The sequence below is a fragment of the Thermobia domestica genome, chromosome 12, assembly GCF_964235325.1.
Source record: "Thermobia domestica chromosome 12, izTheDome1.hap1.1, whole genome shotgun sequence".
Taxonomy (NCBI): Eukaryota; Metazoa; Arthropoda; class Insecta; order Zygentoma; family Lepismatidae; genus Thermobia; species Thermobia domestica.
Genome location: NC_137465.1, coordinates 55,721,442 through 55,748,747, shown reverse-complemented (window position 1 = coordinate 55,748,747; position 27,306 = coordinate 55,721,442). Strand labels below are relative to the sequence as shown.

General features: G+C 36.6%; 1 protein-coding gene across 3 annotated transcripts in view; it reads left to right on the top strand.

Moving 5' to 3' along the window:
- Positions 1-27,306, top strand: part of LOC145666460 (3'-5' RNA helicase YTHDC2-like) — a 220,606-nt gene that overhangs the window by 136,719 nt on the left and 56,581 nt on the right. For all 3 annotated transcript variants that reach the window (XM_081733700.1, XM_081733699.1, XM_081733701.1), the window contains exons 6-12: positions 2,216-2,382; positions 4,175-4,434; positions 6,034-6,088; positions 9,808-9,985; positions 15,446-15,592; positions 22,109-22,290; positions 23,930-24,111. In XM_081733700.1, coding sequence (XP_081589826.1) covers positions 2,216-2,382; positions 4,175-4,434; positions 6,034-6,088; positions 9,808-9,985; positions 15,446-15,592; positions 22,109-22,290; positions 23,930-24,111 — 1,171 coding nt within the window. The remainder of the gene's footprint in view (positions 1-2,215; positions 2,383-4,174; positions 4,435-6,033; positions 6,089-9,807; positions 9,986-15,445; positions 15,593-22,108; positions 22,291-23,929; positions 24,112-27,306) is intronic.

The window sequence follows — 27,306 nt, the reverse complement described above, 5'->3', positions numbered from 1 at the left end:
TTTTGCATTTCATAAATAATTATGGAATGTTGCGTTAATCACTTCCATGAAAATATACACAAGGAGTTTTTTACTCAATCTGTTTCCATCTGAACAAGTTGAACTTAATGCAAATTTTAAAGATGATTATCCATGCCACCACCATCAATCATGTTCGATGTAATGACCACTGGTATAAACCATTGCATGACATCACAGTTTCTGCTGCAGCACACTTCGTTGCAGCTGTAACAGGGATGTACAGTATTCTTTTATTTGTGTTGTAGGCTTCCGAGCCTGACAGTTTATCGCGAGAACCCGACGTGATGAAAGACACCATTTGAGAAGTCCGAAAGCACAGTAATCCATGGGATTGACATCTCAACTGTCCTTCCACATTAGGGGGCCGCGGTGGCTCAGTGGTAGAGCGTTTACCTCTGGTGCTTGGTTTTCCGGGTTCGATCCTAGCCCCGCCCCAAGTGAACTTTGTGGTGGACAAACACCGTGTGCGTTTGTTTTCTCGGGGCTCCCCCGTTTCCTCCCACTTTCTTCATTCCACCATTTCATTCATTAGTCATCATCACCGTCTTCTTTAGCCTAACCGGCATAAATGGATCTATGCGTCATCTATTGTCACAACAATTTCCGGCTGTCACCGCTGTACAGCTCATTCGCTCAGCGAGATGCCATGGCGTCAACGCACGCATACTGACCTTCTGCCGGGTCATCTTTAGCACGCGTCTTGTGGGTTTCAATTACGCTCTCTCTCATGCGATTTCGTTGGTGATATTGTGGATGCGGTTGCTGTGCATAACGTTTGATTATAACGCTAACAGTGGTCTGTCCTGTCACAGAGCTATTGTTCCGTCACTGTTCTATATGCGGGAAATGCTAAAGTTTACATGAGAAAGAACCCATGACATACCCTTCCCACTTTTCTTTCTTTTTTTTTTTTTTTTTTTTTTTTTTTTTTTTTGTAAGTGGCAATTTGCCCAGTACAACATTCATTCTGCTACACATCAGGGGACACGGTTGCTCAGTAGTAGAGCGCTTTGCTCTGGTGTATGGGATCCCTGGTTCGAACTCCGCCAAGTAAGTTTGTGATGCACAACACCGTGTCCGTGGGTTTTCTCTGGGTATTCTTGTTTCCTCCCACATTCTCATTCTACCAGTTCTTCCATCATCATTCACTTGCGTTAATCATGTCTCCCTTAATCTAAAAGACATAATGATGGGATCTTAAACTGAAAGATTTCATTTTTTGCCACACACTAACTGAGCGACTGTTACACATGTGCGTACAATTTTGTTATACTGGGAAACATGATTTGATAGGTGTTGCTATCTGCAAGTCGAATCGAATGAAAATAGACCAGCACCTGTATCTAATTTCTGTTCTTGTTGTACTCAATGAATTTAGAAACGTGAATAAACTTTAAATTTCCTACAACCATCACCTTTATTGAGTCATTCGATTATTGCCTTTTGTTCTAGCAACCAATTGCTGCATTCATTTTCTGCTATGATCTTCAGATAGAGAGAGAAAGACAGAAGGGGGGGGGGGGGCTACGTAATAGAATCAACGCAGTCTAAGGTTTCAACGATCATAGAATGTTCAAAATAACATATCTCTATTTATTACGACCGTAGTTTATTCCATATTTCGTAATTTATTAGAGCACAAATTGTCAGTCATTAACACGTTACCTTTCAGGAATTCTTTCAAATTACTTATATTTTGTTTTAACATGTCATAAGGCTATGCAGTAACTATTCGGATATGGGTGTTCAAAGATCATGGTAGCCCAGGATTTAAGGGTTAAGGTACGTGTAAATAAGCCGTGCGTTATTCGATTGCAGGAAAACTGGTATAAAAGAGAAAAGTCCGGAATGGAGGAGGATCCAATTTGAAGAAACCCACTATACTAGTATATATTAATATACAGTATATAATAATTTAATTCTTTATTGGAGAGAAGTTTATATCAATTGAAATATGTGCTACAACAAATGTCCAAGTTGAATTCTACATTGGATAATATAGTTTATGAATTGACAAAATGTTTATTATTATTATTATTATTATTATTATTATTATTAGTAGTAGTAGTAGTAGTAGTAGTAGTAGTATTAGTATTAGTATTATTACTTTGTTACTAAATATTACTGTGCAACATACTCGTTATTGAAGTAAAAGGAATGTTGTTATTAATGTGTATTAAAACTTGCGTTTTAGGTTCCACAATTTATTATGGATCATTTCCATAGTGTAGGGAAACCCTGTCGTATTATTTGCACTCAGCCAAGAAGGTTATCCGCTGTAACAGTGAGTGAAAGAGTTGCAATGGAGAGAGATGAAAAAGCTGGACAATCAGTAGGATATCAAATAAGGCTGGAAAGCAGGTAAGTTTCATTCTTTATGTGAATATGTATTATTCATTGTTGAGATACAACAATGCTGAAGGTCAATATAAATGTAGGTGAAATTTGATGTACGTGTATGAACTTTCCTCATTTGTTTGCAAAAGCGAGCATAATGAGCAGATGGGAATTGAAGTACATTCAAAATTGATTTGGAAAACGTTTATAAATAACGTACATTACTACAATAGTTTCAACGTTTAGGATCATCTTACCACCAGGTGTTTATTCACTAGTCGGGTCTAGAAACCCAGAGTATGTTATACTGTGAGAGTAATAGTCTGTGAGTTTTAAAGTTAGAATAACGGGTGAATAATTTGTGTTAAAGGAAGATAGTAAGTAGTCTGTATTGTTGGCACGTAAGATACACGGTGGCAAGTGAATTGTGATAATAATAGTTTGTTAGTCCGTATGGTTTTTATATTTAGTATATTTGAAATAGTCAGAATTATTTCGTACATGTATTTGACTATTAAATATTAGGCCAGTTTTGAAGAAAAGCAGTTAATTGTTCAATTTAAAATAAATAGCAGTGGCGATGAGGAGAAAGAAGCATCAAGAACATGGCAGCCTTTAAACTCTGTGAAGCGATTATTTATACAAGTTTGATCAGTTTTGTATTGCGATGACGTTACCTAATGCAAAGAAAGTGCCTACATTGATCACATCAATCGGTGTCTAAACATACAAGTTAAGAGACATTTGTAAACCGGAAAAGATGAACAAAGTATGGTCTATGCAAAAATCAAAGACAAATTAGTGCTGGACACACAACTAATGAATGGTACAAATTTAGATTTATTCAACAGCCAACAAGTCAGTCTGTCACTGAATGTGTAGCAGCAAGCAGCTTTGTGTAAATTTGGTACCTTTTAAGAAGAATCTTCGAGAAATCAGTTGACATATGGAATACGTGACGATAGTGTCCGTAAGAGACTGTTGGCAGAAGAAAGTATGAACTTCACAGTAGCGGTGCAGACAACAGTGCAAACAGAAACTGTTAGTAATGACATGGAAATCATGCGACAGAAGAATGAGAAGACTGTTGAGTCATGGTCCAGGTAGGCCAGATAACCAAAGGCAAACACAAGTAAGGTACGATAGTAACAGCATGAATAATAACAAAACAGTATAAGTGTAAATTTGTGTGTAGTACATGCAGAAACAACATAACAAGTATTCGTGTCCTGCGGAAAAATGTGGAGTGTACTTTTGTGCTGTACAAGGCCATTTTCAGAAAATGTGTTTTAAGAGACGTGAAATACAAGGGACTAATGACCCAGAGGAAGTAATAGAGGAAACGAAATAAATTAAAATGACTGACAAAGAAACTCCAGTAATGCAGAAAGAAAACTTAGATAAAATTGTTGAACTACTAGCAATGAAAGTACCAGACGGTAAACGCAAGGACTTGCATAACATGCCGGCACACGCGCTAGCCACTGGACCAACGGGGAGGGTTTATTACTTTAGTATTTACCGTTTAATAAATCCGGATTAAGTTCTACAAAACACTGAAGGTTTTATGTTTCGAAACTAATCCCAACTAGGAGTTCTGAAACATTTATCATAATTTTGTTGTTTCTGTGCGTGTGATATGTTTATTTATTTATTTGTTTATTTAACTCGTATAGTTCTTGGAAATCTTTTGTGTTGCTATGAAAGTTCTGTATAATATTATATGAGATGGTGTTTTAAGAACATACGCAGACGAAATGCACCACTCTTACAATATTGGTTGATTGCAATTATCCATGTACATTGTATTTTCCAGAGTATCGCCAAAGACTATCTTGACGTATTGTACGAATGGTGTCCTTCTTCGTTCTCTGATGGGTGGAGATTCTTGCCTAGCTACTGTTACCCACATAGTTGTGGATGAAGTCCATGAACGGGATCGTTATTCTGACTTCCTGCTTATCGTGCTGCGTGATTCATTAGCAAAATTCCGCAACCTTCGTCTTATTCTTATGTCAGCAACAATTGATGCACAAATATTTGTCAAGTACTTTCACGGCTGTCCTGTAATACCAGGTGTGTATACGTCAAGTATGTAATGGACCTAATAATCAGTTAGTTGCTCATTCATAATACAGTGTATTTCAAAAAGAATAACTTGACTTAAAATTAAATAGTATTCATAGTATAGAACATATACACTTCATATTAATTTTATATTACAAAGCTAATCATGAAGTTTCTTTTTTTCACATACTAAATAATAAGTACTCAATATGGTCCCCTTGGGATACACGCCATATGTCCATATAGTAGTCAGATTCGTCCCAAACTTTTGCAATCATTTCTGAATCCACTGCTTTTACGGCTACTGTCACCAATATATATAGTAGGGGAGCTAGGTTAGCCCCCAATTGACCCCCCACAGGACTAAATGAAAGTAGTATTTTTAGAAGCTTCAAACATTCGTGAATCAGATTTAAGATGTTAACACGAAGAAAAAAGTGTTCCGAAGAGTGAAAATTCAAGATGACGGCCAGCCGCAACATCCTTTACGTATAAAATGTTTTCTTCAAAAATTTACAGAACGAAAATTAACAACAGTAGAATTATAAAATATATCTTGTTTTGTTTGGTATATAACAGGTCATTAAGAGCATATATTGTTGTCCCAATTTTCGTTTAGGTTTATAAGAAAAAGAAGAAATACCAGAAAAATACATTTTTTCCCATTTCTTTGAATTTCTCTTTTCGTTTACAGACACACCACAGTTACTTGGGAGTCAAATTTATTACCAAAATATTCTATTATGTATCCTCCGACAACGTACTAAAATCTATGAGTAACACTTGAGTAGTTATGGAGGGGAAAAAAACTTATACGAAGTAAAGCAAATCCTCGCGAAACCTTTGAATTTACAGGAAAAAAATTATAAGAAACAGTTCATTTATTTTCATTTTAAGACAATACGTATATGATTGAAACATATTGAAATTCCTAAAAGAATGATTTTCTTCCCAATTTAACTTCTTTCTTAGTACCTGAGTCATAGTTGTAAGAGCAAAGTTAAAATAATAATAAGGTTATTTTACATAATATAGGCGCTTCAATAATATGAACAGATCGAATGTCTTCACTATATTACTGATATGTAAATTGGACAGCGATGAAACTTGGTAGTTCGTAATATTGTGTGTACTTCAGGGGCCTAAAACTAGAAAAACTCATTGTACGAGAAAATTCATGTTGTTTATGTAAAATGAATACAGTTTATTTTTAGTTACTGGTTTTGGCACAGAATAGTCAGTATAGTGTTCGTGATATTAGATGTAGGTTCTTTCACAGTACTTTAACTAGCATAAGGAAATAAAATAATTGAAATTTTTGAGTAGCATATTGTTCATTTCTCAAATGATGTGTAACTGTTCGATATTCTATTGTTCGAATTCTTGAGTGATAGGTAAACTGACCTACTTTTTAAGAGTCACTCGTAAGATTTTGAGACCCCATCGATACTTATTGTGTGTGCTCGTATATTTAGTATCTCCATGCCTAAATTTACATTTAGCTGTTTTGTTTTATTGGCTTAATGTAATTAAATTGTATTCAATATATTTAATACAACAATTCAACGCATATATGTGAATACATTATAATTTGGTATTTTGTTTCAGTCCCTGGAAGGCTCTTCGATGTGAAGGAGGTGTTTTTGGAGGATATACTGAAGTTGTAAGTACACGTTATAAAATAATGTATTGCAAAAAAAATTTCATGTTGAATAAATACAATAAAATCTGTATTTAGCGGAATTTTTGTGAAGGCTTTTGTATCTTCAAGGACCATGATACTGCCGGCCAGTTTCGTCGTTTCTAATGTTAAGAAACGAAAAATCTATAAAAGAACATTTTTAAAATCTATTTTATGCATGAGTATAAAACATCAGTGCTACCAATCAGTTCTCATAGCTTAAGGATTTTTGAAAACGAAGTTCTTCGGAGAATGGAGACTATTTTATGCAAAAATAGGTAAACAAAGGGTAAACGGAGAAAATTATGCAGTGCGGAACTTGATGCATAGATACAATTGCCGTAGTAAATTTTACCATTTTCCTACATGCTACCTTGCCAATAAGCCAATGATTTCGAAAGAAAAGGATATATTTGTATAATTTCCTTTGGCTAGAAAACAATAGTTCGCTCTTGCTCATTGAAAACAGTATCAAAGCGCAGTAGTTTCGTTTAGTTGCCAGCGAAAGCGTATATCCAACCTTTTTTAAAGGCTGCTTATTCTTAGCCTTGGAACTACGAATAAGTTAAATAAAAGTGAAATTTAATTCAAGCAAACATTTATTATTACTTATCTGTATTAGTTTTAACTATATACGTTATTGCCTTCGTCAAAGTTATTATAAAACTACAATCTAAGACTATAAATTCTAAGGGAAAACTTATGAAAAGGGGAAAATAATACGGTTTATAAACATGTAAGAGAAATAGGCTGGAAAAGTGTAGAAGGGCTAGAAAGGGAAAGGTTAAATATACGAGGGTTGGAACTTATATATTGGCAACACTACTGTGGAGACACTATGCAATGAAATGTACTAGTGGCGCTGATAGCGCACGTTGTAGACATACCTACCTAACCTCCGAGCAAATAGACTCGCCCGTCGCACGTCACCGGCAGGCACACAAGCGAGGGAAGCACAGTTACTTGTGAGCGAGCGGTCTAACGTAAAGGTGTCACTATGTTTTCGAAACAGGAACCACGGAGTTGGATCAAGATTGAATGTGCCAGAGGTCGTACAGCACGACAGTGTCATCAAGGGCTTCGAGTCGTGTGGGGAATCGGCATTGCCGTACAGAACAGTGGCACGGTGGGTAAAAGCCTTCAACGAAGGTCGGCAAACTGTGGCAGACATGCATCGGGCAGGTCGTCCTAGCGTCTCTGAAGAAGAAGTGCAAGCTGTTGCCGCGTTAGTGGACAGTGATCGACGCCTGACGATTCGTGAGCTCGCCCACGAAACCGGATTAGCGCATACGACTGTGCTTCGCATCCTGAAGGAGCGCCTGGGCATGCGCAAAATTGCATCACGATGGGTTCCTTTACGTTAGACCGCTCGCTTACAAGTGACTGTGCTTCCCTCGCTTGTGCGCCTGCCGGTGACGTGCGACGGGCGAGTCTATTTGCTCGGAGGTTAGGTAGGTATGTCAACAACATGTGCTATCAGCGTCACTAGTACATTTCATTGCATAGTCTCCACAACAGTGTTGCCACTATTTAAGTTCCAACCCTCGTAAAAAAAAAAAAAAAAAAAAAAAAGTGGAAAGAAACACAATGGTTAAGAATAGAAAATAAGAGGAGAGATTAATGAATTAGACTAGTAGACTAAGCGTACATCAACAAGCTATTAGGTAAGATAAAAAAGAAAGAGGACAGAAAGGCAACATGTAGTGTGGTTTAAGATACGAAGATAACACAGGTGCTTGCCTAATTAAATGTTTAGATATAAAGGTGAAAGTTTCAACTTACTTAAAATTGACATCTTTGCCTAATTCAAAATTTAGAACTAGAAATAGAATTAATATTATTGGCTGTTAGAAATGCCTTGGGGGGCGCGGTGACTCAGTGGTAGAGCGTTCACCTCCGGTGCTCGGGGTCCCTGGTTCGATCCCAGCTCGCGCCATGTGGACTTTGTGATGGACAGACACCGTGCTCGTGGGTTTTCTCGGGGTACTCCCGTTTCCTCCCACTTTCTTCATTCCACCATTACATTAATTTCCATCAACACCATCTCTTTTAGCCTAACCGGCATAACCGTGGGACGTAAAACTCAGATTTCATTTCATTTCATGTTAGAAATGACCTATCATTTTGTAGAATTTATAAGATGTAGCCTTAGATTGTATTTTCATAGCGTGCTTGATGGAAACTGTAACACAGATTAGTAATACAGCGTGTTCCAAAAGCTGCGCAACCTTATAAGAAAACACTAATTACTATTGTATACATCTATTACATTAAAGAATATAATGAACACGCGGAAGCGTGATATGGTATACCAAACGCCAATTTTCTGTGAATGCAGAGTAATTTCCTTCAGTACATGTGGGTTATGTAAAGTACCTGAGAATTTTGGGCATTAATGTATCCATCCATAAAGAACAACCATGCCGCATCAGTTCAGTACCAATAATCGAGTTCCTTCCCTTCTGAGTTTATGGATTCAATGAACCAGCGACATTTCGTTCATCCATGTCTTCAGGCAGCAGTTGCTGGACCGCTGTAGCTCTATATTGATACAATTTCAAATACTTGCGCAAAGCCGCGTGCATACTGCCAATGGAGAGCCCGAACAGTCTCGAAAGTCATCGCACTGATTTTGTTGGACTCGCAACATATGCACATCGATGAACTGTTCTTCTGTTAACAATTTTGGTCAGTCGTTTTTCAGTGCGTCCACTACACTATTTGCCTTCTGGAACTTGTTGCACAACTTCTTGATGGAGGATTTCTTTGTATAGTCCCTCTGGGTCAAAGCATAACTGCTTGTGTGGACGTACTTTGTCACTATGAATATACACTGTTACAACGTATAGCCCTTGGCTCTAAATTATTCAGCGCCTATAACAAAACATGAACAATTCATGAGATTCCCAATAAGGCTACATAACTTTCGAACACGTTATACTAAATGCATTGGTCATATTTTATTTTTATTTCTTCTAAAGAACGTTTCGATATAAACACAACTTTTGAGTGTATTTTCGTAATTTAAAAAGCTGTTTTCTTTTCTTCAAGTTATAATGAGCTGAAATCAAATAAGGTCAGACGCACAATGAAGTTTTTTAATAAAATAAATATTGTATATGGATATCCACGTTTGTTACTAATTACAACTTCAGAAACACACATGCGTAAATAAATTTTGTTAAGTAAAAATAAACTTTTTGTCTTTGGTATGTTTCGTGAATTAGTTGTTAAGTTTTAACACGTTGAACTCTGTATAGTTTCAATGGGATCTACACTTACCTTTCTTAACGGGCCGCATAAGACCCATGTGACCTACATGGCTACTGTGTTTAACTACTTCCTTGAAAGGCTTTTGGTCTAGTTTTGGTGAGATTGTCCCATTAGAAGGGGCTGACGTGGCTCCTTAACAGGGTTTTCTGCTAACAGTCCAGTAATATTGCATTTTTAAAAATGTTTCCATTTACAAAGTTATTATGGAAAAAAAAATCAACTTATTTACTTGCAGTAATTGGTTAATAAAAAGTTCTATCACGATTTTTCTTTTAATTCACTTAGACATTCTTACTAGATTTTGATCAGTCAGTCAGAATTTATTCTTGTTTATATAGAAATGTTACTAGAAATTTGATTGTGTTTGTTGTTTTACATCTAGTTGATCATATTTCTCTTAGATAATAAGTATATCTTTTGATTTGCAGCACAGGGTACATGAGTAAAGATATGCTCAAATTTAAAACTCAAACTGAAAAGAAGAAAGAGCAGAAACAAAAGCTGGAAAATTGGACGAAGTGCCTGAGTGAAAAACCACCTGAAGAAAACAATAATAAGGTTGAAAGAAGACCAATCCCAGCTCCAATTTTAGGACAGTATTCAGAGGTAGGTCTTTTTCTTGAAATATTGAGAGGAGAAGGCTTAAATTTTATGTCTCTAGTCTACTATTGTACTTAAAAGATTTTCTCGTTGTATTTTCTGTCGTACATAAAGGAATGTTATGTTTTCATCAGTTCAGTACCTCTATACACATTTACGAAGAGAATATGCGCGGAGTACATAGAGTTTTGGTTAGGAATTCTTACAATTGTAGAGTAAGGGTCCATCACAACCAAAGTGCGATTATTAGCTCTGTACGGAATCTGCATCTTGCGGCAATATTCTGTTAATGTGTAGAAGCTCAACGAACTCAAAAGGCTCAGCAAATATCATTTAGGTACGTTCTATATATTTAAATTAATATAGCGTCTAATAATAAAAGTTAAGTTTTCTCCAAACTTAGTCCAAGTGGGATAGGCCCTGATTTCACTGAGCCCCTTAATTGCTTTGTGTAATGTTCATAAAATAGTATCAGTGCTTGCTCTATATAGGATAAAGATAGGGTAAATGGAACGTGATTAATAAAATTCTGGTTGAATTTACTTTGGCAAAAGATAGGACCTATTACCGAGCTTTTATTTTTTCTACGACTTTCATCAGGTTTCTTAAACTATAATGTAAGATCTTCAAGAGCGAACTTGTCGGAGTTTAGAACTTCTGGTTTTAGCTATCGGATTTACTGACATATAGAACTCAGCCACTGGGAGGAGGGTGGGATATTCAGCCCAACATTGCCTGTCCCAGGCCTTAGGAAATTAGGAGGATTGATGTCAGGAATAGCATCCGGTCTTAAAAGTTACACCAAAACCATCACGATGAATCCTCGAAACAAAGCCTCGGAAATGCTGGGACGTGTCTCGTGAGTGACACGTAGACGCTTCACCTAACTTCCGTGAGTGGTACCGAGCCGAGGACAGGCTTGCTTATAGAAGCTAGTCCACGTAAAGATAAGAGTGGAAATACTTAATGTCGGGACGATAAATAAACGATGAAGAAAGTTGGGGATCGTGTTTGTGCAGGAAATAAAATGGAAAGGTAATAAAGCAAGAGAGCTAGGAGACGGCTACAAGTTACTGTATAGTGGAGCAAATCGACACTGAAGAAACGGTGTGGGAATTGTTCTTTTTAGTGTGGTAAGTGTGTAAAGAGGAACCGATAGAGTGATTGTACCAAAATATGCAGGGACGAGTTTATCAATGTAGTATGCGCTTATTCTTCGCAAATAGTGTGCGAGGAGGAAGAAAAGATAGAATTTCGGTGGGAGGGGCTTGGGCCACGATTTCGCAGTACCCTGATACAGGAAAGAGTCATTGTGGGTGGTGACTTAAATGGACATGTTGCTAGAAGCAGGGAAGGGATTGAGAGAATACATGGCAACTGGAATATGGGAGAAAGGAACTAGGAAGAGGAAAGACTGATACACTTTGCGACGGCATTCAATTTGGCGATTTTCAATATATATATATATATTTCCAGAAGAGGAAGCAGCACCTTTTGACTTACAAGACAAATGGGAAAGAAAGTCAAATCAATTATATTTTGTGCTGAAGGAAATATCTCAAGGGAAACAAGAATTGCAAGATAATAAGTGATGAAAGCGTGGCCCCGCAGCATAGAATGGTGAGCACAGACTGGGAGTTCGCGAGTAGATACAATAGGAAGCCACGAAACGGAGAGCCGGAAATTTGATGTTGAAAGAGGAAAAATCAAGGAAATAGTTACAAAGAAAGTGTTGTGAAAGGAGTAAGCCTGCAAGAAGAGGATGTGCAAGAATGGAACGTAAACAGTAGTATCATACTAAATGTACGTAGAGAAATACTTTAGGTAGACCAGGGTTTCCTCCAGGAAAAGAGACATGGTGGTGGAACGAGAAAGTGCAAGAAGCTATTGACTCGAAAGAGAAGCAAAGAAAAAGTACCATGTTTCTTGGACGGAAGAGGATAACGTTAAATGAAGCTTTAAGGCGGTTAATAAGGCAACAAAGAGGGCAATGGCTAGAGCGAAAGCTCAAGCCTAGGATGAAGTGTATGACGAAAGCACATGAAAAAAAGATTCAATGTTACCGAAATGAGAATGCTACTCTGGCTATATGGTAAGACTATTCGTTATGGATATATGGGTTAAAAAAAAAGAGTCAGAGTGAAAAATGAGAGCTTATTGGGAACAACTAAGGTTGAATAGGTATCTAAGAAGATTTAGAAAAGGAGACTGCAATGGTATGGCCATCTACTGAGAAGAACAAACATATGGGGCCAAAAGAAATGAAATGAGTGGGAAAAGAGGTAAAGAGAGACCCAAGAAGAAAATGGATAAATATGGTTAAAAACGACTTTAGAAAGAAAGGTCTAATAGGAGAGGAATACCGGGACAGGACTTCGTGGAGAAGACTCATCAGAAACTTCAACCTCACATAAGGAGGAAAAGACGAAGAGAAAGGAGAATTTGTCGGTGTATATGATATAGCGGCGTATACGCAGTCCGTTCTATACACTTTTTTTTTTAATTCATGGGTTGGCATTGCACATTAATGAATTGTAACGTTTAGCTGTCAGTGGATCTGAGCTCTTATTTTACTGGAACCTTCCCTCTTTCACTAATGAAGCATAAAATTTATCTCCCAACTTATTATTTTTAGCGAAAGAAAGAAGAAAAAGAGACCATCTTGAAACCACTCTTTCACAGAAGAACAAAGTGCAATCAAATACTTGTACTTCTATATTAATGTAAACCAGAAGTTGTAGACTTGCTAAAATTTCAGACCCATAATTTTGATTATTGGTGCATAAGACGCATCCCATATATTAAACATAGGAAGTGGGTCCTATACGCTGAGAAGTGTTGTAGTTAAAGAATTTAAGAAACACATTTTTTTTTCATTACTCACCCATATTTTTTCTACAGGATTTTCACAAACCTGTAAAATCAGAAAATGTTAGGGAACATGAGTTTTGTCAAGGAAATTATTCAGAAGTTCTTTAATTTCAGGAAAATTATTCAAAAGTTCTGGGAAGTAATTGAAAAGCTCTTTGATGTCAGGGAAACAAAGTACTCGTTCTCGATAATTAAGTTAATTTTGAAATAATAAGATTATTTGGAGTTTAGAGATCACACAATACAACAATATATGTAGAATAATAGGTTACCGATGCATTAAGTTATATCAAGATGTGTTGTGCCATGATTTATGATTATGTTCTTAAGTTAAGCTATAGAATCTCGAATTCCTTAATGTAGACAGTGTGGTGTCTCTGACCTTCTGAACTGAGATACATACGGTACGTCTTTTTAACCGACTTCAAAAAGGAACGAGGTTCTCAATTCGACTTGTTTATATGTATGTCGTGCATATGTTCAAATATAAATCTTTGACACAATTGCACCAATTGTAATGGTTTTTTGTTTGTTTGAAAGAGAATTCTTTTCCGGTTGTTCCACATAAATTTCATTAAGCTCTAACTAGTCGTCTGAGCTAGACCATGAAACTTCTCAATGGCTTACAGTGGTCATACCTTAGTCGTATGATGACGCATAATTTCGACATAAGTACCCCCAATTTTGTTGACTTCTTGTTTCAAAAGGGATGTTCTCGCGGTGGTTTCAAATAAATTTCATTATGATCTGATGTTAGTCATCGGAGCTAGACCATGAAATGTTTCAACAGTTGATAGTGCTAATATCGTAATCAACCGACTTCATTGTGTGCACATGTTCACTCATAACTTCAACACTAATGTACTGATTTTAATTATTTCTTTTTAGTGTAAAAAAGTATACTTTCTCGCAGGTTCCATATAAATTTTATCAGTTTCTAATGACTGTCTTTGGAGTTGAATCGTGAAACTTCTCAACAGCTGATGGTCTTAATACCGTGTATACGTTCACATATAATTCTGTATAGCGTAGACCGATTAAAAAAATATATATATATTTGGCCATGCATGTTTTGTGGGCATATTATAGTAAGTTAGTGGCCAGTCTTTAGTTTAGGAATCTAATTAAACTAATGGGGTTACGATAAAGTGGAAAAATTAACAAAACTTTCTCAGGGAAAGTCAGGGAAAACAGTTTATAAAAATATGTGAGAACCCTGTTCTCTGGGTTTATTATGAATTATCACCTACAATATATTCAAGGTAAATTTGTTTCTCATCTTCGAGCAGTGACCATTCGCAAACTACATCCCTTGTTTCTTATTCCCATACTATTTCAGTACTAATCATTGAAAATGTATCTTGTTGTCACACTTCAGTGAAAGAAGTAGTAAACTTGAAAGAAACAAAACTCATAACGTGTAAAGAAAACTAAGACAGAATCACCCTCACGAGTTCCATGGCAACAGATAAGCCAGCTTATTTATTACAGATTAGTACTTTTAGGTGCACCTAAGTGCATAAGTCACTTACATACAGTAAAAACAATTTGTTCTTATACAGAATCCGTTCATTAATCCGTTTAAAAATACTCCTTTGTAGCAAGTGAGTTAGTTTGTCGGCTACCATAAAACTAATGAGGCTGATCATTTTTTATTTTCCTTTACGCTACAAGTGTTTTTTATTTTCTTTTCTTTCTTTTTCTTTTCTTTTTTTTTCGAGTATGTTTTCCCACTGGTTAGGCGTTTTGTCATGTAGAAAATACCATTGTCCATTTCAGCTCAGATCAGACCGGATACTACGTATGAATTCCCACCAACAACGTAGAAAAATCGTACAACTTCCTGTTTACTTGTCAGCTTTCAGGAATGAATTAAGAATGAACCAAAGAAAACCTCGAGCATGACTTTTCCTTTGCTGCTGTCTTTCCAGAGTGGTTTTGATTACAAGACGGCCAAATCGATTTCGTCATTGTAGAGTCACCGTACACTGCCTCTAGCCTCTAGCATTGTGAAAGACTCCAAAATGTTTTCCCCAAAAAATTGACAACATTGAATGTTTCATGCTGCCCTTGGAAACCCATGTTTCTTACTTCAAAACAGAACCGCGATTAACAGCAAACTATATATACATTCGACGCAATTTTGCGATCGCAGAAGAGATCATTTTGTTATATGAGGGACGAGTGATATAATGTTTTCAGTTACCCTTTTCTTTAATAGCAGACTCGTCCTTTGTTGGGTGCATGCACTCCCCAAATTTAAAGACGTACCTCCTATTAGCATTACAATTCGCAGAGAGGTCGAGCTCAAATACGATTTTGTAATTTCCGTTACTCTTCGAAATCTCTACATAATTTTGCGTATAGTGTAAATCATCATTCTTTCTTTGGCTGTGCGTATCGTTTAAATCAGTGTTCTTTGTTTGGAAATATATTCTGAAAATGTTGGCCAGTCAAAGCATTTCAAAACTTCATTGATATTTAAGTTTACTTTATCCACTTGTTACTCGTCTGTCAATGTGGTTGATGTGACTTTATTACATGAATATTTCATTTGAATTGATGTTTGTCATAAAGATGCTTCTTACTTTTCAGCCAGTGCCTGAGAAGACTGAATTGGAACCATGGTTAATAGAAGAAATGGATCGATGTATAGAAGAAGCTTGGGTAACTGGATCAGAGGATGCATTTGCACAACTTTTGCATTTAATTCTTTCAGAAAATGTTTCGGTGGATTATCAGGTAAGTGTGCCTCTATTTGTATCAGTAAAAAAGTTTGGATTGCACAACCAAGTACTTGTATACAGACAATTATTTTAATAAAAATATGCTTTACTTTGATGTAACATGTATACGAAGTGTATTGAAAATATACTGAACCTTATATTTTCCCACATAAACCAATTAGATATGAGCACTCTCCGTCAGTGATGTGTAAAAGGCATTCGTGAAAGCGTCAGTTGCAAACAGCCAGTGGACTTGTACTGAATGCTGGTCAGATTTGCAATTTGTGTCAAATAATCCAGCGATATGAACAGCGTGTTCGCATCAAGATTTGCGAAAAACTTGAATGATACCCAAGTGGAGACGATTCACAAAATAGAACAGGTGTTCGGGGGCGATGCCATTAAGCATCTCACGGATCAGGGAGTGGTGTAACAGATTCAAGAAATAGCCACGAAATCAGTGAACAGTGAACAACATTCAGGTAGACCCTCTACAAGCCGAAATTAAACTCTCATTAATCAAGTAAGAACTTTGGTCATATAGAATCGTCATATCACAATCCGAGAACTTTGCGCCAAAATAGAGTAAACGTTTGATGTGTACATTCAATGTTGACCGAAGATTTGAACTTAAAGAGAAAGTCTCCGAAATTCGTGCGGAAGTTGCTAAAAATGGAGCAGAACCAATCTCTTTTGAAAATCGCATCGGACCTGCTGGATAACGCACAAAGTGTTTTTTCTTTCTTTAAACACTGTGATCACTGGTGATAAGGCATAAGTTTATAGGTACTATCCAGAATCAATGATGCAATCTTCACAATGGAAACATCCATCATCTCCTGGGCCAAAAAAGCACGGCAGGTCCACAGCAGTGTGAAGGTGATGCTGACTGTTTTCTTTCGACTCCCGTGAAGTAGTGCATCCTGAATATACACTACAAGGTGCAACCATTACCAAGGAGGTCCTTCGTCGCCTTCGTGATGCTGTACAATGCAAATGACCGGACCCGGGAAAGCAAGAACATGTCAGGTCGAGCACGATAATTTCGGTGTTTTGATTCAGACTTTCTTGGCTAAACACAGCATTCCTATGGTTCGTCAGACTCCTTACTCCCCCGACATGATGCCATGTGACCTTTGACTCTCCCCAAAGTCTAATATGACGCAGAAAGGGTGCCCTATTTGATTCCAGAGAAGATATAATGTGGAGCACAACTGTCCAGGTCAACATCATTCCAAAAGATACGTTGTGCAGGTGTTTTCAACAATTGCAGGACTGCTGGGATAAGTGTGTGGATTCCCAAGGAGGCTACTTTGAAGGAGATTATGATTACTGCATGTTATTTAAATAAATGTATTTTTGGTGACCAAAGGTTCAATATTTTGTGAGCAAACTTCGTATATAGATATTAAAAATAAATTTGAAAGTTCTTTTAAGACAGAATAATATTAAATATCCTAAGTGAAATGAGTGTAGTTATATGTGATCACCGCCTTAATGTTTAATGAAAGAGTTCAAATGTATGTATGAATACAGGAATAAGAAAGAAGGATTCACGAAAAGTCTATCGGGTAACACCGCAAAGAGACAAAACAGCTTCTAAAGTGAATTAGAGCAGATAATCAAATTAACTTCCCGATGATACATCTCTCCAAGTCAGGTAGACAATTTCTAGCCTGGATAGTGTGTTGTTAGCACAGCAGCTTTCATCGCCGTTATCTCTGCCTTTCTAGACCAGAGTTCGATTACCTCTTAATTCAAATACAGGTAGTTCCTTCGTTGGCTTATGGTGGTAAAATTTTATCCTCCCATCGTGAATCAAATCCAGCAACACACACACTAGTAATTCGGTTACAGTAATTAACGAAGTGTATAAACTATTAGTACATGTAGACAGTATTTTGAAAATAACACATATTATTCTTCTGTGTTTTATTTTTTAAATCATACTGTTTCATCAGGTGCATTTATTGCTTTGAAATATTCAATTTTGAATGTCTTTTATTTTTTTAAATTTCTTTTTCTCGTTTAGGCAGCAGCTTAATTTCTCTATCCTCCCTTCTAACCTTTCCCTTTTTTACCTATTAGCCGTTAATTGCAGATTTGCAACGAATACAATTGCTACAATAATGTGGTTTGGATAATAAACTAGAGGTAAGTTACGATAGAAAAAAATCGTAGCAAACTATGTTTATGAAACATTAGAGCTGTATAACAGTTGGTTCTAACTAAATAGTTGAATTTGAAATGAGAAAGTGAAATTACAATTTTAAAACAAGTACTAGCTGAACCAGCGCTCTCTATACAGCGAATCTTTCACATATGGGCGTGAATCTCCTTGCTATCCGTCACAACATCTGTACATCCCTTTATATAGACCCAAGTGAAAGGCATCTTGATAAAAATCGGCAAGGAGTACCATAAAGAGGAGATTTTTTCAATATCACGCATTGTTTGCAAGATTTGAGCCTACTTCCGGTTGGAGTTTCTAATTTGTGTATGACCAGTGTTTTCTTTCTTCTTGCATGCAGTATGTAATAAGCAGATACATTACACATACAATTAATTATAATGTCAGTGATATATGTTGTTCATTGGGCAAAACACTAAACAATAAAGATTCATCTTAGACTGGAGAAATGATTATCCTTTGTATTTCATTATCATTTGGCCATGAAACAAAACGCCTGAGAGATATATAATTCCTGTACACAACTACGTGGTGTTGAAATGTATAACTCGCAGGATATGATGCTTTACTTTTTTGAAATTTCAACCTTCCAGTGTATCCCTAAAAATGTAATTAAAAAATAACGGCTTTTTTTTATTTTATTTTTTTTTAATGTTCAGCTGGGCAATCTACACAAAATTTGGAATCGATCAATGAAAACTGGCACTTGCGGGTTTTGAGATCTCATTGTCGAAAGGATTGGAGACAAACATATAAACGTAGCATTTTAACATTTAGATGTTTTGGGGACAATTAAAGTTTAGAAGTGGAAGTCTCCTGAACATGAAATACATATTCGTAGATATAGCATTGTATTTTCAGTTGAAAATCAAGTATCGGTACAGTGATTATTGAATTACTAAGATAAGAAACGTGAACTAATTAAATATAGGAACACTTTTCATCACTGATATAAATATTTTTGCGTGCGTACCACATTGTAAGTAGGTTAAAATAAGTAGGAGTACTAACCGCTGTTTTCCGAGGTATTCGTCGAGGAACTCTAGGAGACGTTGTCTACAATTTTTTTCTTTACAGAGGAAGGCTTTAGAAAAAGATCATATATTTTGTAAAAGTGATTATCATTTCAGCAGTACAAGCACTTTTCTGGTTAATGATTTTTCGTCAGATTTAAAATATCAGGAACTAATTAGATTCGAGGTACGTTGTAAAATTAATGGTAAACTTACTTTTTATATATCCAATTAAATTTGATCGCTAAACTTCCATTTTGTATATCCAATTAAATTCTCCACCCAGCAGAAAAAGACACGTACCGTACATGCGCATGTACAACATGCGCCTGGAAAACCCTTGAAATTGGAACACTGTTTTACGCCTGATCATGTGCTCATGTTTTTTAAAAACATTGCGTGTTCAGTCCCTGGAAACGGAAACACACAGGTAAACAAGGAAGAAGTGAACACCTGGTTTATACCTGGAAAACACATGTTTTGTACCTATAACCGAACGGAACATCTGTGGACTGCATGTTTTGCAACTGATCTTAACGTGTTTTCTGTTCAACAGCAGCTGATCATCCGCTGAACATTGCATGTAAACGGAAGAAGACCAGTGCTATTCTAGTATTGTTCGAGAGCACTGAACATGCAATGTACAGGGATCGCAAACATGCAGTGAAAGGGGAACTGGAAATAGGCGGTTCAGACGATACGAACACTACATTTTTCGATTAGTTAACACTGAATGCACAGGTCCGAATTTCAAGATGGCAGCCATTATTTCAAACTAGCGGGCATCTACACTATAGGGCACAATTTTCGGTTTTTTAACCTGTTCCTGGTCTTTAGACCTACTAGCTATTTTCCATTTTGTAATAATTATAAAATGTGTACACTGTTGAATGAAACTTGAGTTCGAAATTCTGCTGAAGGAATAAGAATCAAACTGAATTTCCAGACACACAGTGTTTCTAAACATACCAGTATCTGCTGCTGGTCCAGGAAAATATAAATTTCTGCAATTTTCGCGCCTGCAAATTTCTACCCACACAGCGAGCCTTCCAATATTGTCGAGATTAGTCTGTTTTGTTGAAAATTCAAGAATTCATTCGAAAGCAACATGTAGCTGGACACTGCATCGTAGATGATGTTGATACAAGCAACATACACCTAATAACAAAACAGCTTCCTTTTTTATGAGAAACTCGTCTGAAAATGGCCTTTTTTCGGATTTAAAACATTCTGTCTACCGGGCATGTTTCTTTTCCATTTCAGACAGTGTACTGTTTCTCTGTAACCTGCAAATACATGCTGTCACTACATGCCATGTACAGTTCATGTTTATACAACCCTTTTCTGCTAAAACAAACCACCTGGAAGTCCTATTTTCCGTATTAAAAACACACCATGTAGCAGACATGTAAACGACAAACTTCTGCTAGATGAACAATTCTTTGGAACCTGCATGAACATTCGGCAATACAGGGAAAAAACAGCTCATGTTCACAGCAGATTTCTTTTGAAATTCAGCTAGCTGAAAATCACGTTAAACAACGGAAAACATTATATGTAACGTGCAGAAAAGTTTCGTTCAGCATTTAAAATACCGGCTGGCCTGGAACGCAAATGTATATGTTTACAGTATCGGTGGAGTACAGTGTATGTGTTGGTACCGTTACATACGCAGACACGTTTTCACTAAATACCACGTGCTACACATGAACTTACATTCACTGATCTGCACATGGCTGCAGCCCGCAACATTTTCTTCTGAACATTGCATGTACATGCGCGTCGCACAGGTACTGATCAGTCAATGTACAGTGCATACATGTGATTTTATGTCAGGACAAGAATTATTACATTCAAAAACAGGTGTTATTTCCCAGATAAGTGCCTGTTTCTGTTCCAAACCATTTACTTTACACGTAACACCAGTAGCACATGAGCAAAACATGCGAAAACAGGCACTGTACATTGCCTGTTTTCTCAAAAGTTTTCATGAGGGCATTGAAACTCATGTTTCTTATTGAGTTTAATTGTGACAATAACCCACGAATTAATTATTGTTTTTAAAATAGAACGAACTTAGCAAACATCAAACTTATTGATGACTAACAATTGCTTAAACTTTCCTATGTTAAAAAGAATTGAAGCCATCTTCTCAAATCGTCTTCCTTACGGATAAAACAAGTAACAGAAGAAAAAGTAGTAAATTAAATTTTCTTCCTTAGTTTCTGTTATGACGAGCCAAGTAGCTCCATCAAAGTAAAAGTGACAGTCAAAATTTGAAGAATGTATATTTTTGTAATTAAGGCTACTGCAGTACAGCGGATCGATGTATTGGACGGAGATAAAACCTTGAATAGTAGAAATTACCAAAATCAATATTTTGTTGAGTTATAATGAAGCTTCGGGCATCTACATAATGGGAAGAACCATGTATGATTAATATTGAAGTTTTGATTTCATGATGTGGAATTTATCACAGAAGGTGCAAAAGATAGAAAATAGAAAACATGGAAGAATATTATAAGTTCTCTTAGTTGCAATAGACAATACTATATCAGATTTTCTTGTGATAATTCGCTTATATACTTGCCACGTTCAAATTGTCTGCAGCCGGCTTCCTTTGTACTCAGGCAGAAAATACCCTAACCGCATTCGTAAATAACACTCCCAACAAGCCATAAGTGCCATGAATGTGGTGATGTCAACAAGAAGCGCTGTTGCCATCGCAAAACTTACATCAAAATGGCAGTATTTTGTTAATGTATCAATAACAATGGTAGTATCACTAACATAAAAAGACGTTAAAGAAGTCTGTTTTAAGTAATCCAACATATTAAGTACAGAGCTGTTAAGATTATACAACGTGATGACTGAGTTTGTATATCACTTTCAGAACACGAGGGTGAAACATAGCAACATCATTTTCTTTTCAGCAGGACAACCGTAAGACCACCTTCAACTAGAAGGATGTGTTGATTTATCCCTCTCCTATAACAGAGAAACATGTGGATTATTTTAACGATGTTCTGCTTCCTGTGAAACTGTCTGAGAAAGATTTGTCCGCACCGACTTTATCTATGTTTCCTTTCTTTCATACTTCCTCTGTTTTCCTTGTTACACTTCTCTTGTTGTAATACTAAGCAGTACTGCACTCCTAGTTAGAAGTTTCATATCTGAAACTGGTATTATGCTGTAGTTACTGTGATGTAAACCAAAGCTTTGTGTGATATTAAAAAAATAAACTGTATTGATCATAGTGTTACATTGGATTGACATTGTCGTTATTATCCATGTGTTTTAAATGCCGTATCTTGTTTATTTTTCCCAGCATTCCGACACGTCAGTAACACCATTAATGGTAGCTGTAATTCGTAGTAACCCAAACACTGTAGAACAGCTTCTAAACCTTGGAGCCAACATTAATATTCAGGCGTCCAATGATTTTACAGCGTATGATTTCGCCAAGCAAATGAACAAGAAGGAAATGTTGGAACTGCTGGATGCATACATGTATGTATAACTATTATTTATTATCATTGTTTAAGTAGTTTATTGTGTAAGTTTAACCCTACTAAAGGAACAGATAAGCCACCTTAAAATGTTTCTCAATGTTTCGGAAAGACTGAAAAAGATAAATTAGTCAGATATAGAGATTGGCTATTTAACTCTGAAAAAAATAGGAATGAAGTCAGTAGCTATACATATATACACTAAATGTATTAAAGATACCGTTCCATCATTTACCTGGTAAAATTGTTGGGGAATCCTCAAAAATATCCCAGTCACGACAGTTGGTTTCGCTTTCGAACCGAGATATCCCGATTGCGAAGCAACTATCATTTGAGGGGAAAAACAATAAATAATAAATAACGGAACAAACAAGTTGAAGAGATCCAAATTTCCCAGTGTGAGTTATTATTTGTTTTCCTAATATATGTTTTAACAGCGAACATTGTCGCGACTAATGTAGAAGAAATTCAAAGTAAAGTAAAAAAAGCATAATTTTGACTACTATGTTCTATAAATGTGGAAATTAGTCGTTACTTGCAGAGAAGAACAGAAGCTGAAGGTGTTCGAAAATTGAAGTTTTGAGGAAAATATTTGATGCGAAAAGATGTTATTTATTTACTTTTAAGTTTACACTTCTGTCCAATAGGCAAAAGGACCGAATAAAAAGTTGGATAGAGAAAATCCAGAATGCGGAATTTCATGATAGCCGTAGATAACAGAACATAAAATCAGAATCATTAGGATGTGGTTAACATTCAAAGTGAATTACGCTGGCATAGGATAGGTTGAATGACAGGATTTTGTTTCTGCGGGTTTTTTAAACTATTGGGTTAGCTAATATAGAATGTATTTTTAATACATTTGTATTTCATTTAGTTATTGTTTAAAATTCTGTTGCAGAGAAAAATGTAAAAATCATATGCTTTTACAAATCACAATGTATTCTAGGTTTTAGTGGTGGCGACCAGCCAAGCCGCTCCAAGGCAAAACATTTAGACGTTTACTCTACAACAAAAGTGGTGTATTTTTTCTTATTCTCCTTATACCGAAAAGTCTGGTTCTTGAGAAGTACTGCGCAATAAAAGAAAAAGAAAGAAAAATCTTTAAAATGAAATGAAACCTTTAATTTAAGTTTTACGACCCACGATTATGCCGGTTAGGCTAAAGGAGACGGTGATTATGAAAAATGAATGAAATGGTGGAATGAAGAAAGTGGGAGGAAACGGGAGAACCCCGAGAAAACCCACGAGCATGGTATTTGTCCACCACAAAGTCCACACGGCGCGAGCTGGGATCGAACCAGGGACCCCAACAGAGGAGGTGAACTCTCTACCACTGAGCCACCGCGCGCACAAAAAAGAAAGAAAAATCTTAGTAACTTTTATGTACCTAAATTGACGTCCTTCAATACAAAACTTGAGTAATAATCTGTTCGTTTGTAAGTCAGACTGTTTTGTTAAAAATACACTTAAAATCAAAGCTTTAACAGAAGTTTTAACGTTATTCTGTTATTATTCCTATTGATTTTTTGTATTTGGTCTCTTTTCCTTCGTAATTTTCTTTAGCATATATTAACTATGAATTTGTCATCAGCGTTTTGTTTTTTCCCTAACATGTTTCTTTTTCGTATGTTTTCCAGAAATTCGTACGAAGCCAAATATAGTAATGAGACTGAGCTCTTATATGGATCAGGTGATAATGAAATCGGAGAAGAAGAAAAGGAGTTGCTAGATATTTATCATCACAGTTTTAATGATGAAAATATTGATATGGATTTATTAATGTCGTTATTGACTCAGGTCCATACCAGTCAAGAGAAAGGTATTATTATTATTATAATTATTGTTATTTAAAAGAAGATAATGTTATATAGTAGTTTCTGAAGGAATACAAAGGTTACTGAGTTAGGGATAGATGTATGTATGTAGCGTAGTATTTCGATATAGTAGTAACATAGTATATGGCATAGTAATATAGTATCGACGCTACGTCCTCTTTAAATCTGCAATCAATCAGACATTTGTTATACTCAGATCAGAGTAGTATTGACGTAATGTTGTGACAGTGAAATATTTTTAAACGAAGCGGCTGCATACAATCTCTGTTATTAAAGTACGGAAGGTATAACGTCGTTCGCTTCCCGCGAAAAGTTATAGTGACGTTTATGGGAAGTGGCCAGCTTGGTTACTCGTGGTTTGCTGAGCGCGGTGAATGGTGGGTGGTGATTGGCTATCCTCTTACCACACCCCCAGTGACGAGCAGGTCCAAGTGCGGGAAGCCAACGACGTTATATCTTCAGGGCTATAGATCAACTGTTGATTGTCTCGTTAACTTCTCTCTTTGACTTCAAGTTTACGTAAATTAACATTGTGTATCCACTGTGATTTGAGGAGAATCAAGGATAGTCTTGTAACTTCGGTCCTTTGCTAGCCAAGTATTTAATACTTAACATCTTTCTTATTCGTCATTCGAAGATTGATACCCACTGGAGGAAAGGCCCCAATGTCCCTATTCAGTACCAGAGCTATACAAGACGTAGACTTTTCGTTTAATACTTTCAGTCCTAAGCCCGAGCAGGATTTGGGATAACTTATTAATGCAAAGGGATGAGCTGGCTAACATTGCAGCAATTCCAACCAATACCAATAAACGCCGTATTTATCTTAAAATAGTATGTTTAAAAATTTGTCATATGTTTCCCATGCTTATCGTTCTTCTACTACTTGATATACATGCACTAAACTGCCAAAGTGGTAATTTGCTACACAATTTCAAGAGCAAAAGTGTTAATGAGGAATTCGAATTACATACTCCTACCGGGAATCGAACCTAAGTCTTTCACATGAAAGATGAAAATTATAACTTTTTAGCCATAAGGTAACTTTTCATCTCTATTAAATCACAATATAGAAACATATAACGTTAAAGTGAAGTAAAAAGCGGATGTTTTTGAATTGTGGTTCATTTTTAAAGTAAGTTTACGAAGACACTTATGTGTGGGTGGGGAGGATTGCGTGCTACAGTGAAATTTAGAGCCATATCGGTGGTAGTTCACTACCAGAAGGGCCATTCTACCGAATTGGTCTAAATGGAGTAGCCAGACGAAGAGTGTTCTGGGAGAAGGCAGCAGTTCTCCAGTAGCCAAGTCGGCAGAAATCGTATTGATTGGTACGGCAACTTGGATATTTAGTCCCAGGCGTGGTCAGAGTGACTTTAACGGCTGGGATACTGCGGGGTGGAAGGCAACGGGAAACCATCACTCTATGTCCCCTAGTTTGCTGGCAGCAAAAAGAAAACATATGTACAATGGTCTTTCCCAAGTCGAAATATAGTTCCGGAGGTAAAATATGCCCCCATTCGGATGTACAATGGTCTTTCGCAAGTCAAAATATAGTTCCGGAGGTAAAGTATCCCCCCATTCGGATCTCCGGGAGAGGGATGGCTTGGAAAGGACTATTGGACGAAAAAGTAATAATGGGGGGAAGAGACAGAGAAAGAAAGACGGAAGAGCAAAAGGTTTAGGATAGGGACATGGAACGTACGTACTATGTTATAGGGAGGAAAATTAGAAAATCTTAAAGAAGAAATGAAATAAAATAATCTAGATTTGGTAGGAGTTTATGAAGTTAGATGGGAAGGTAATGGGATGTTGAACAGCGAAGAGTATAGAATGTTTTACTTAGGTAATGAAAAGGGCGGTCATAATGGCGTAGGAATAATTCTTGGAAAGCGTTTAAAGGAGAAGGTAGTGAAAGTACAATTTATTGATGATAGAGTTATGATGTTAAGACTTAAAGGGGAAACGAAGGATCTAGTGGTGATACAGACATATGCACCGACGACTTCGCATGCAACTGAAGAAGTAGACAAAAATGATAAGAAAATAAAAGAAATTATAGATAGGGAGAAGAGGGCTGCATGCGTAATTGTAATGGGAAGTTTCAATGCAATTGTGGGAGAAAAACAGGAAGGTAGTATCGTAGGCAAATATGGGTTAGGCGAAAGAAATGAAAGGGGAGAGAGGCTAGTGAATTTCTGTAGACAGAATTCACTAGTAATTGGGAACAATTGGTTCAATCAGCACAAGAGAAGAAGATATACACAGAAATCACCAATAGACGGAGGAAGATATCAAATAGACTATGTAATGATTCAGAACAGGTACCGGAATAGCTTAAAAAACGCGAAGACCCTTCCCGGGGCTGATATTTTCTCTGATCATAATCTTGTGCTGGCCGAAGTAAATATTCAACTGAAAAATGTAGACAGAAGAAAACTAGGTAACAAAGTGTTGAATACTGAAAAGTTGAAAAACTAGGAAATAAGAAAACTTTTCGTTGAAAAATTCGAAGAAAAATATCCAAACAAGAAAAGAATAGGCGTAGACAGTAACGCACAGTGGGAATACGTGAAAGACTTATATGCGAGTAGGGAGAGACCGTGTAGCCTAAATGTTGAAGTAGAAAATGAAGTAGACGAGGATGATAAAGGATTTAGTATTCTTCGGGATGAGTTTGAAAAGGCTATATCCGAGATTAGGAATGGAAAGGCAATCGGGATAGATAATATACCAATCGAATTCATTAATATAGGAGACAAGGGAAAGAAAGAATTGTTCCGACTATGCAATGAAATACATGAGACAGGGGAGTGGCCAAAAGACTTCCTGAAGACGATCATGATACCGATGGCTAAGAAATCGAACCCAAAGAGATGTGAGGATTATAGAACTATTAGTCTCATATCTCATGCAGCTAAAATTCTGCTCCGAATACTGAACAGAAGGTTATATGGAAGAACAAATGAAGTTGAGGAGGAGCAGTTCGGGTTCAGAAGAGGTAAGGGCACAAGAGATGCTATTGGATTATTAAGGGCGATCGGTGAAAGATTTATAGAGAAAGGGAAAGAGGTGTATGTTGTATTTAACGATCTAGAAAAGGCTTCTGACTGCGTGAATTGGGAATTGTTGTTGGGAGTTCTAAAGAAGATAGGGTTGGAATGGAAAGATCGAAGACT